Source organism: Camelina sativa, chromosome 6 (assembly GCF_030686135.1).
Source record: "Camelina sativa cultivar CO46 ecotype springtype chromosome 6, ASM3068613v1".
Taxonomy (NCBI): domain Eukaryota; kingdom Viridiplantae; phylum Streptophyta; class Magnoliopsida; order Brassicales; family Brassicaceae; genus Camelina; species Camelina sativa.
Genome location: NC_141885.1, coordinates 18,274,837 through 18,287,050, shown reverse-complemented (window position 1 = coordinate 18,287,050; position 12,214 = coordinate 18,274,837). Strand labels below are relative to the sequence as shown.

The following is a 12,214-nucleotide window of genomic DNA, read 5'->3' as shown; positions in this document are numbered from 1 at the left end:
AATTTTTAGATCTTTTTCCTTATCACTTTAGATTATATGAAATTCGATCTGGATTATCCATTTTGATAAGTTTGACAAATAATGTATCCACAAATTGTTATCCATGTGGACAAATATCGTATCCATTTGTCGTTGAACATATGTTCAATGATAAGTGGATAGTCAATTGCAGTATTGTTAATAGATAGTTACTTGTGTTTCTTCATACAAAATAGAAGTAATACACATCAATTCAGGTGACTATGACAACATATCCATATCGAAACATATGGGGTTATAGTGCAATTTGTGGATACGATATTTGTCCACATGGATAACTATTTGTGGATACAATATTGTGGATACATTATTTGTAAAAAATATAGCAATATGTATCTTAAAATGTAAAAAATATATAATCATAACATATTGTATATATAATCATAACATTTGTTTATATATATATAATCATAACATATTGTATATATAATCATAACATATTGTAAAGGGTTAATAACAAAAAAAAGAAAAATAGAGAAAATGAGGAGAGAAAGAAGAAATGGGCAAAATTGTCCAACTAACAATGACACCTAAGCTAAAAACTTAACAAAGTATATCAAATTTGTAAAGTAGGTGTGGGTGCAACAAGTTGAACCCAAAGTAGATGTGACTGCAATTAACCCTTAAGATTTCTATGGCGTCAGGAAGAGAGAAACGTCTCTTAAAATCTATGTATGCATCACCGTGCTTTTATTTTTAATCACGGGATTATACAAAGAGACCGTTGATCTCATCCAAGATAAACCTTATATATATATATTTATATGAATTGTTAGGGTCAAACACTATATATATATACATTATATATGTTTTGACGAGAAAGCACCAAATTTACTTAGAGCATCTCCACTAGAGAACTTGCATTAGGTTGCTCATAATTAAATTAAACATATAATTAATATTAAACTAATGTAAGCAACCTATTAACAAATTTACATAAAATATCCTTCCACTAGCAAGATTGCTTAAACTACAAAATCAAAAGTTAAATGTTGTGTAATGATCAAAGAAGCTATTGTTTTTGGCAGAATCTGAATCAAAAACAAGCAAAACAGACATTAATAGACCATATATTGAAGAATCAAGAGATGCAGGAAAATAAGAATAAGAATGAATGAGAAAGAAGATGTGGAGCTGAAGAATCCATACTCCACATTCTCAGGCTTATGCACCAGCTGCAAAGCTTCCCTCAAAGTCTAAATCAAAACAGAAATTACAGTTTTCAAAACCAAAACCTGGAGGAACAAAAAACAGAACCTGCAGTTTAAAACAGTGTTACCTTATAGTCCACATTATCAGCGATGTCTTCTTTAAGAAGCACATATAGAAGCGAGAAATGTCTATCCAGTGATGCAATCGTGTACATTTGTGTGACCTGAGAGATATAACAGACACAAGAAACCGATAAATCCAATCAGAGGACAGGTCATTCACTCAAATCAACCTAAAGAAATCTTTTACCTTTTGGTGCTTCTCCCCAGTACCTTCTTGAACACAATTGATGAACTCAGGATCCCGTTTCAGAGCAACATGGCATATTTGACGGGCCTTGACACCAAAAAACACAGTTCAAGATTCCAACCCAAATTTTGAGAGAATAGTGTTTAAAATTGGAACCTGATGATGTCAAACAAAGCAGCAGACACAATCTCCTTCGTTTGTTGTAGCTTCGTAATAATACAGGTTTTTGCGACCTATAAACCACACAGACCATAGACCAAAATCAACACTTGGATGGAGACATTAGCAAAAGCAAACTTCACCATGTCAAAAATCTCAATGAGATTAAACACCTTTTTATCACTACTCAATTGTCACAGAACATCATAACAAATTACCTTTGAATTCAATAGACAGACACACACACACACACATATACCAAAATCAAAACTTAAGAAATTGACATGAGCAGAACCAAATCAGAAAATAAAGAAAAAAAGATAAATACCAGAGAGAGTAGAATGAAGCCAAGGAGAGAAATTAGTAGTGTTGTGATTTCCAATCCACCACCATTTTGATGAGTCCATCACTCTTTCTCCTCCACTTAAATTACAAAGAAAGGATCTTCAGTTAATTTTAGATAAAAATTAAACCAAAGACTCTCACTCTTCGAATCATCATCATCATCATCTATATGCAAAATAAAGGATCCCAACTGCAAAATGCTTTTATGATGCTGAAGCATACGAATAATTACCATGTGATGCAAGATTCCACACTTGTTATATAACAAAGTGCAAAAGTATTTGTGTAAAGCAATCAAACTTATATAACAGAAGCCAAGTTGACAAAAAGAAAATGAAAAAGATGGGAATCAATTCCATAAATCTTGGATAGTAAAACAGCTGAAGGTACCACTAAAGAAATACAAATGATAACTGAAGAATCTGTCACATATCTTAAAGAACACATGCAAATTCATATAATGCAACGCTCTCATGTCTAGCAATTTAACACTTTTGGTGCTGAGAAAGTGAGAATCATATCTAATAAACTTCATAATACATTTTCTCATAAACTTCCCCTTACTACATCGAACACCAACCTAGCCCAACGTAATCCTATCATACCAACGGAGAACAGTCAATGCCAATTTCAATTGAGTTCTGAAAAAAAACTTCACATAGGATCCCTAGAATTGAATGGTACAAGTTAAGACTTAAAGAAAGCAATCAAACATCAAGCAAGCAAAATTCACCAGAAGAATTAATTAGCCATTGAGTCGCCGTTCTGTGTCGAGAGAGAAGAGAGAGAGAGAAAATCGGCGAAGAAAGAAAGGAAAAATGAAAAAAAAAAATATATATATATATATATATATATGTCTTAAATTTTTTCATTAGCCAATTTCAATTAGCCACGTCGCGGTTCTCTTGCGTTGCTGAAAGTGCTTCCTAAAGAATTGATTCTCAGTTTATTGGACCTGAAATGGATTGTTTATTCAAAATTTGGGGCCCAAGATCATGAGAGTACCTCCCAATGAAGGTAGTCTTAGCACCTATATAAATATATTTTTTTCGTTACTAAGTTGAAATGTCAAATTTTGTACTAGAGTCCTCCAAAACAAAAAAACCTGTGTTGTGTTTCCAATTTTTTAATTTCAAAATTTTGTATCATGCATACGAACAGATTTAATATAACTTTTTGTACTTTCCCTTCTTTTTCCAGTGTTGTCACTCTCTTGGAAACTTTTTTGTAACAACACTTCTTATTATGATGATTCATGAACTATATATACATCATAACATCAAGAAGATTGTGTACATTCTTATATATATGTCTCTATATCAGTACAAAGAAACTTAGATAGAGAAGAAGGCCCACATTTATCCGGGCCAAATGAGGTAAAACTGAGACAAGGAATAAAAGAAAAAGCCCATGATTACGTAAACAAACAAAAAGAGTTACAATCAAAACAAACCCCACTCTCTCTTTCCGTTTTTTAGTCGTATTATATAAAGAAAGAGAACCAGCTCAGCCACGAGCGAATCGTCACCACCGAACACAAAAAAAAAACATACGCGTTTCTAAAAAAAAAAATTATCTATCTTAAATTATGCACTGTCATCCAGTATCTCACACCACCATAGCAATCAACATTATCCTACGATGGTCTCGGACATGTAATTCCAGCTGTTCTTCCCCAAGGAAGGGTCATTATCGTCACTTTCAACATTCTCCTCAGGCCGGCGTCAATTAATTATAAAAACCAAGCCTATAGAAGACTATATCGTAGTATTGTATCTAAATTAATCTTTATACACTAATCTTATAGATTAAAAAAAACGTAAAACGCGTAGAGGGAGGCAACAATGCTGTCCGTTTTGTCGTCCGTCATAACGAAATAATAATAATAATAATACTAACCTCTCCCACTCATTTAATTGTTTTTTTTCTTCTTCATCTCTCTCTCTCTATCTGTCTTCTCCAAAAAAACTCCGATTTCATCGCTTAGGGTTTTTTTCTTCCCCGATTCTTCAGGTATGTTCTTCATCATCATCATCTTCTTCTTCACTTCACTCTCCTTACTACTCAGTTCAAACTTCAATTTTTTAACCTTAATATCCGTAATCAAACGAACATAACTCTTTCCATTTTTAGATCTGTGAAACTTTCCTAGTTTTGATTTAATTCTTGTCTTCATTGATAGATCTGAGAAGAAGTTCTTGATCGATGAAGAAGATCACGGAGGGACGATTCCGTCTCTCTCTTCTTCTTCCTCTTCTTCTGTTCTCTGCAACTACTTCTTTAATCTCAGCTATCGATTACTCTCCAACAGAGAAGATCTTGTTAAACTGCGGTGGCGCTTCTGATCTCGACGACGCTGATAAACGTACATGGATCCCCGATGTCAAATCAAAATTCTTGTCTTCTCCCTCAGGAGACTCGAAAACATCTCCGGCGTTAACACAAGATCCTTCCGTTCCCGAAGTTCCTTACATGACGGCTAGAGTTTTCCGATCTCCTTTCACTTACACTTTCCCCGTCGCGTCAGGTCGCAAGTTCGTTCGTCTTTACTTCTACCCTAACTCTTACGATGGTCTCAACGCTACAAACTCGCTCTTCTCCGTCTCCTCTGGTCCTTACACTCTTCTCAAGAACTTCAGCGCTGCTCAGACCGCTGAGGCGTTGACTTACGCTTTCATCGTCAAGGAGTTTGTTGTCAATGTTGAAGGTGGAACGTTGAACATGACGTTCACGCCGGAGACGAGTCCGGCTAATGCTTATGCGTTTGTTAATGGGATTGAGGTTACTTCGATGCCTGATATTTATAGTAGTACTGATGGGACTTTGTCCATGGTTGGATCGTCTGGTGCTGTTACTATTGATAACAGTACTGCTCTTGAGAACGTTTATAGGCTTAACGTTGGAGGGAATGATATCTCTCCTTCTGCTGATACGGGTTTGTTTAGGTCTTGGTATGATGATCAGCCTTATATCTTTGGTGCTGGCCTTGGGATTCCTGAGACTGCTGATCCCAACATGACCATTAAGTACCCTACGGGTACTCCTACTTATGTTGCTCCTGTGGATGTTTATTCAACGGCTAGGTCTATGGGTCCGACTGCTCAGATCAATCAAAACTACAATCTGACTTGGATTTTCAGTATTGACTCTGGGTTTAGTTACCTAGTCAGGCTCCATTTCTGTGAGGTTTCTCCCAACATCACTAAGATCAACCAACGTGTGTTTATAATCTACCTCAACAATCAAACAGCTGAGCCTGAAGCTGATGTGGCTGGCTGGACGTCTGGTAACGGGATTGCGTATCACAAGGATTACGTGGTGAACACACCTGATGGGAAGGGACAGCAAGATCTGTGGCTTGCTCTTCATCCAAACACGATTAACAAGCCTGAGTATTATGATGTTATTCTTAATGGACTTGAGATATTCAAGATGAATACCTCTGATGGTAATCTTGCAGGTCCTAATCCTATACCTGGTCCACAGGTGACTGCTGATCCATCTAAAGTCCTACCCGCGCGTTCTAGGAAATCAAAGAGTCATACGGCTGTTGTTGCTGGTGCAGCCAGTGGTGCGCTTGTTCTGGCACTTATCATTGGTTTCTGTGTGTTTGGTGCTTACCGCAGACGTAAGCGTGGTGATTACCAGCCTGCAAGTGATGCAACATCAGGGTGGCTTCCACTGTCTCTCTATGGGAACTCACATTCTGCTGGCTCGGGGAAGACGAACACAACAGGAAGTTATGCATCATCCCTTCCGTCGAATCTATGCCGTCACTTCTCGTTTGCTGAGATCAAATCAGCTACTAAGAACTTTGATGAGTCCAGGGTGCTTGGTGTTGGAGGTTTTGGAAAGGTTTACAGAGGAGAAATTGATGGTGGAACTACAAAGGTAGCTATCAAGCGAGGCAACCCGATGTCTGAGCAAGGTGTACACGAGTTCCAGACTGAGATTGAAATGCTTTCGAAGCTTAGGCACCGTCACCTTGTGTCCTTGATTGGATACTGTGAAGAGAACTGCGAAATGATTCTGGTGTATGATTACATGGCTCATGGGACAATGAGAGAGCATCTCTACAAAACTCAGAATTCTCCTCTTCCGTGGAAGCAACGTCTTGAGATATGCATCGGAGCAGCAAGAGGTTTACATTATCTACACACTGGTGCAAAACACACAATCATCCACAGAGATGTGAAGACAACAAACATTCTATTGGATGAGAAATGGGTGGCCAAGGTCTCTGATTTCGGTCTATCGAAGACTGGTCCTACACTAGACCACACACACGTGAGCACAGTCGTGAAAGGAAGTTTCGGTTATCTTGACCCAGAGTATTTCAGACGGCAGCAACTGACTGAGAAATCCGATGTCTACTCCTTTGGCGTCGTTCTCTTCGAAGCCCTATGCGCGCGTCCAGCCTTGAACCCGACACTGGCAAAGGAACAAGTGAGCTTAGCTGAGTGGGCACCATACTGTTACAAGAAAGGCATGCTTGACCAGATCGTTGATCCATATCTCAAGGGCAAGATCACACCGGAGTGCTTCAAAAAGTTTGCTGAAACCGCGATGAAGTGTGTACTAGACCAGGGCATTGAGAGACCATCGATGGGAGATGTTCTGTGGAACTTGGAATTTGCGTTGCAACTTCAAGAAAGCGCAGAGGAGAGCGGGAAAGGAATATGCAGTGACATGGACATGGATGAGATTAAGTACGATGATGGCAACTGTAAAGGGAAGAACGACAAGAGTTCTGATGTGTATGAAGGGAATGTAACGGACTCGAGGAGCAGTGGAATAGACATGAGCATCGGTGGTCGGAGTTTGGCCAGCGAAGATTCAGATGGACTCACTCCAAGTGCTGTGTTTTCTCAGATCATGAATCCTAAGGGACGTTAGAGAGTCTTTAAAACACGGTACACACTACCTACCTTTCTAAACTGGCTCCATCCAAAATGGAGGCGGGTTCGTTTCTCTTTTATATTTTTTTTCTTTAACTATTTATTATAATTCTCTTTTCTGTTATTTATTTAGAATTTTGGATTTTGTGTATTTGATGATACTACCATGATGGAGAGTGTAAAAAATAATGTATTTCTTCTTTTTTTCTTCTTTCTACAAAACATTAAACATGAATCTGATCAGTGTACTATTTGGTTTGTTGTCTATAACGCTTTTGGTAATGGATGCTTCGTTACTAACCATTACAAGTTACAACTCTTGTGATGTGAACAAACCAGACATGAGACGAACCACTTATGAGAACCGAGAGTGAAAGTGTGAAACCAAATGGATGTAAAATAAATTGCGATACAAAATGTAACATAATGCATCAACCACCACTTCTCTGTTTTATATGGATTTTATACATTATTTCTGTTGATCCAATACAAGCAACACTTTCAAAGAAACAATTACTAGAATAACTCCTTTTTTATATTTGTTTTTCTCTTTGTTGCATAAAAAAATTAAAAAGAGTGAAACAAGATTATTTTTCCAAGCAGCTCTCTCGTTTTAAAATTAAAACAAACAAGTAAAAAAAGAGTCAAAGAGGAGAGAAGAGGTCAGGAGGAGAGTCGAAAGCATTATCGAAGATGAGAGAATGATGAGATTCATCATCAATGTTGAGTAGCCAGTTTGTATCCTTCACATCTTTAACATTCAAGAGTGCATCGTAACGAGCACTGTCGTTCTTATTCTCTGTGTTAATTCCTTCTTTGGTTAAGCTTCTTCCATCTTCCTCTTCATGGTTGCTGCTGCTGCAGCTTCCTTCAGTACTACTACCACACTGCTTTCTTAAACCCGAAGAAGAAGTTCTGATGCTGTGTGGGTACAACATTGTGCTTGAATACGCATTTTTTCCAACTTTACCATTTCGTGTCACATCCTGCATTTGAAGTGACACTATTACTATCTAGAAACGTTTTAAGTGACAAATGTATTCGGCTCTAATAAACAATGACAAGAGAACGTTACCAAGTGATTGATAGCCATTTGAACCGAAGCTCTTGACAATCTCCTTCCTGACCTAGTTGAATCTGCAACAGTTGCAGATGGCTTTACAGACTTGGGCGTTGTTGTTGTATGCGTGACGCCTGAAAAAGTCGGAATCCGAGAAGGAGAAGCAGAGCGTCCTTTAGGCCTTGTTCTTGTAACATCCGGGGAAGTGTTCCGTTTTGGCGAACTAATTACATTCCCCACTGGTCTACCAAACGCTAGAGTGACTGTTTCTTTTTGTCTTGGTGGTGTCTGAGGTGTTGTTGAAACTGGGATGCATTTATCACGACGTACACATCCACGTGATGACACAGAAGCAGAACGCACATTGGTCTTACTTGAAGGTGGAGCTGAATTTGCTGCAAGATCAGGCTTTGACCTTGGAGTCAACGATCTTGATCTTTGAGCGTCTCCAGTTTTTTTAAAGGAAGGAGTGGTTGAAGTAGTTGTACTTATTCTTGAAGGAGTTGAAGAAGGTGAAGGTGTTTTGCGTGATATGGGGGTTAAAGATCGAGAGACAGTTCTCTTCGGAGAAGAAACTGAAGCTGAAGCTGAAGTTGTTGCTGTCGTCTTCCTGGGGACCGAAGAGGATCTGAGCGTGGGAATGTTGGAGGGACGAATAGTTGAACCGCTTCTCGTTGGTCTTGAAGATGGGTCGCTCTCGTTCTGTGGGAATGCGATTAGTTAAAAATCTTATATGAACCTCTTTAAATATATGATAATTTGGTAAATAGCTCGCTAATTTAATTTGGTGCATCATTACCCTTAAGACAGCCCTTGTAGTAGAAATGGACTGAGGCTTCAAAGTTGTGTTTCTAGCTTCTAGAACCAATCGAGAGAGAGTTCCCAATGGAACTTCGAAAATGTTATAAAGCCTAAAAGCAACAATAGTAATTGTTGACAATGGACTAAAAGCAACAATATAAATTCAACGAGGGATTATTACACAAAAGTAACTTACGAGTCATTTTCATGTTTCTTCACATCATGAGCTTCAGGCTTAGCAAGTTTAGCTTGTTCTTTTCCTAGTTTAAGCAAAACTGCATGCCACATATATAGAACACCGCATAAATATGGAAACAATAGTAATTGATTGAAAGCTGAATATTGAATACATAGAAGGTCGTTTGTTATTGGTGAATCATCGATTAAACATATATCATCCTCCGGTCTCAATAACTAATTCACATAAACCTAGTAAATTGTGGAAAATCGAATGAGATTACTACATAATTGTTTTTCTTGGAATGTTAAAGCGTGACAGCAATCAAAATACAACAAGAAGAACGAATTCAATGTGTGCTTGTGCGTTGTAGAAAAGAAAAAGACAAGTCAATGGAGTAATGAATTAATGATAGATGATCATACCATCCAAAGAGGCCTCACGGTTGACTGAGAAGAGATCCAAATTCTCGTCGGCCGGGTGATTGCTTTTTCCGGTGAGAGACTTTTTCAGACTCCGATCGCTCATCGACGGTTTAAAACACACGGCAAAGAACAGAGGAAAGAAAACAGAATTCAGATACAAACAAAGAGAGAAAGAGATAGAGAATGTTTCAAAATATTGGTTTTGAATAATTAAAAAAAGAGTTGACAAAGAGTGAAAGAGATGTAAGAAAGTGGTGGGATACGGTAGGTTGGGTGGGGGGTAGTTTGTGTTTTAGTTTATAAAGGGAGTCAGCTTCAAGAGGCATTTTTCATTCCGTGTGGTTTTAGTTTTCAGGTCGTTTTCTTGAAATTTACTTTAAACTGAAACCCAATGTGAACAAGAAAACTCAACTAAAGCCTGATCGTCTTATGACGTGGAAACAGACGTGTCACGATATGATGCACGGAAATAAGTTAGTTATCTAACTGTTACACTTGTTTTAATAATCATCTTTTCTTTGTTCGGTTTGCTTTGATTTGGTCCATGCAAAATATTAATTCACAACAATGGGTGCAAGCCCTGGCTCTGCTCGTCGGTCTCATAGACTCATTGAATCCAAAGAGAGGTTTTGAGAATGAGATGCTCAACGAGATGAATGGTGTGGTTAGAGCTTCACATTCATGCCACTACTGATTAAACCGGATCGGTATCATTATTGTAGAGCTGATTGAATTGGATTTCAAAAACCAACCCGAAAGTAACCATGGTTAACTGATCCTGTTGAATTCGGTTCGGTTTATACTTCCACCCGAACAAAACCGGTTTCTTCAATTAAAACCCCTAATATTCTCAATAGTCGCCATTGTTCCCTCTAATCATCTCGTCGTCGTATGTCTCACAGATTCAGTCAGTGTTACTCTGATTCCAAGAGAGCTAGCCTTATGAGTTTCAACTGTTAGGATTGCGATTGCGTTTGTGTTTGTAATACGATAGCATTGGGAACGAACCTGGAAAGGCAGAGCAATTAATGGAACAAGGGTTTGTTTCTTTACTCTGCTTCATCCATCCTTTATGAACTGTTTGTTCTTTAGTAATGTAAGCTCCAAACCCTAACTCTTAAATCTTCTCTTCTTTGATAGTGGTGAAAGTTCGAAAAGGTTAGGTTTTGTGAGTCAGGACAGGATCAATGAGTTGCCTGATGCTTTGCTTCTCAAGATACTCTCTTCGCTTCCAACAAAAACTGTGATAGCCACAAGTGTTTTGTCTAAACGATGGCGTTCTCTTTGGAAGTTGGTACCAAGGCTCGAGTTTGTTGTATCATATGGAAATGGAAACATATACAAATTTGCTGAAAATGTTACAAAGTCTTTGCTTTCACATGAACTTCCGATTCTAGAGAGTTTGCATCTCAAAGTTGGAGATCAGTTTGATGGTGTTTATATCGGAGTATGGGCTACGATTGCATTTGCACGCCATGTCCGTGAGTTCGTACTCGATCACCATGGCCAGAGAGTCAGACTTCCAAGTAGCTTGTTTTGCTTTGATACACTTGAGACCTTGAAACTCATGAATTACGTTCTTCTTGATGTTCCTTCTCCGGTTTCTATGAAGTCCCTTAAAACTCTTCACCTTCGATCTGTGGTCTACAAAGGCGATGAATCTGTTCGTAACCTTTTCTCTAGCTGCCCTAATCTTGAACATTTGGTCGTCCATCGAGATTACTCTAATGATTCTGTAGAGCGTTTCACCATTGATGCACCATCTTTGAAGACCCTATCGCTTTACGATTCCTATAGGGCGGGAAAGAACATGGGATATGTGATAAAGGCTCCTTCTTTGAGATACTTGGAAATTGAAGATTCAAAAGGTTATGAGTATTTCCTGATTGAGAATGCATCCGAGCTAGTTGAAGCCAGTATTAGAAACGTTTCTGACATAGTCAATGAGGAGATTTTGGGATCTGTCAAGTCAGTCAAACGTCTTTCCTTGGACTTGTCACCTCTGAAGGTAACTTTGCGGGTTTTTTTTTCTTCTTTTTAATCGCTGTTGATGTTTATTTGTTTGTTTCTGTAGATACTAACAATTGTCTCATGAGTAGATTGCATGCCCTACTGAAGTTATGTACTATCAGCTGGTATATCTAGAGATGTATACACAGAAATTGGAGTGGTGGAATCTACTTACACTCATGCTTGATAGCTCTCCTAAACTACAAGTCCTCAAGCTCGTTGATGTAAGAAATTTCATTATCAGTTAGCTAGCTATTGTTGATGGTCTCTTGTTTGGGTTAATTTTGAAGTCACTGATAATAATGCACTTTGTATCTCCCTTTTTGGTAGCATTGTACTCGTCAGCATAATGTAGAATTTGACAAACAATATTCGGACCAAGGGAAATGGAATCAACCAAAGTATGTCCCTGAATGTTTGCTGTCCCATCTCGAGACATTTGTGTGGAGAAATTGCAATTGGGGAAGAGAAGAAGAGAAAGAAGTGGCTACTTACATTCTAAGGAACGGAAGACAGCTGAAGAAGGCAACTTTCTCCACGGATCCCATTGAATCGAAAAGGCTCTGTAAGTTGGCAAGAAGACGAAGGATGCGCAACGAATTGGATGGTGTGGTCAGGGCTTCCAGTTCATGTCACCTTGTTTTTGAATTCGAATGATCACTTAAGACTCATTCTCGTCACTTGAGCTTTTACTACATCTTGGTTTAATTTGCTTAAGAGGGATTTTATTATCAAATTAGTTTTGTTTTGTCAGATGCCAAAGAAAAACATATGAGTAATATATTTTAGGTTAACTGTTTACTTTGATTTACTTTGGTTCAATACTTGGGATGGTGTC

At 38.2% G+C, this 12,214-nt stretch overlaps 3 protein-coding genes and 1 long non-coding RNA gene across 5 annotated transcripts; 2 read left to right on the top strand and 2 right to left on the bottom strand.

Moving 5' to 3' along the window:
* Positions 1–970: 970 nt before the first annotated feature.
* Positions 971–2,873, bottom strand: LOC104791393 (uncharacterized). 2 transcript variants are annotated; one of them, XR_768899.3, is made up of 6 exons: positions 2,738–2,873; positions 1,988–2,082; positions 1,657–1,733; positions 1,501–1,587; positions 1,319–1,414; positions 971–1,235 (listed from the first exon to the last, which is right to left on the bottom strand). It is a non-coding gene; the product is annotated as an uncharacterized LOC104791393 (long non-coding RNA). The 2 variants fall into 2 exon arrangements; XR_015559207.1 differs by having other exon boundaries at positions 1,524–1,587.
* Positions 2,874–3,493: 620 nt separating this feature from the next.
* LOC104791392 (receptor-like protein kinase FERONIA) lies at positions 3,494–7,167 on the top strand. Its single transcript, XM_010517271.3, has 2 exons — positions 3,494–4,017; positions 4,187–7,167. The coding sequence occupies exon 2, from the start codon at positions 4,210–4,212 to the stop codon at positions 6,898–6,900; it is 2,691 nt and encodes an 896-aa protein (XP_010515573.2). The 5' UTR covers positions 3,494–4,017; positions 4,187–4,209; the 3' UTR covers positions 6,901–7,167.
* A 154-nt stretch (positions 7,168–7,321) lies between these two features.
* LOC104791391 (uncharacterized) lies at positions 7,322–9,632 on the bottom strand. Its single transcript, XM_010517270.3, has 5 exons — positions 9,367–9,632; positions 8,960–9,038; positions 8,762–8,873; positions 7,978–8,664; positions 7,322–7,888 (listed from the first exon to the last, which is right to left on the bottom strand). The coding sequence occupies exons 1-5, from the start codon at positions 9,467–9,469 to the stop codon at positions 7,547–7,549; spliced, it is 1,323 nt and encodes a 440-aa protein (XP_010515572.1). The 5' UTR covers positions 9,470–9,632; the 3' UTR covers positions 7,322–7,546.
* A 580-nt stretch (positions 9,633–10,212) lies between these two features.
* Positions 10,213–12,183, top strand: LOC104791390 (F-box/FBD/LRR-repeat protein At3g51530-like). Its single transcript, XM_010517269.3, has 4 exons — positions 10,213–10,405; positions 10,507–11,374; positions 11,466–11,600; positions 11,707–12,183. Exons 1-4 carry the CDS (start codon positions 10,395–10,397, stop codon positions 12,031–12,033), a joined length of 1,341 nt encoding a protein of 446 aa, XP_010515571.2. The 5' UTR covers positions 10,213–10,394; the 3' UTR covers positions 12,034–12,183.
* Positions 12,184–12,214: the final 31 nt, after the last annotated feature.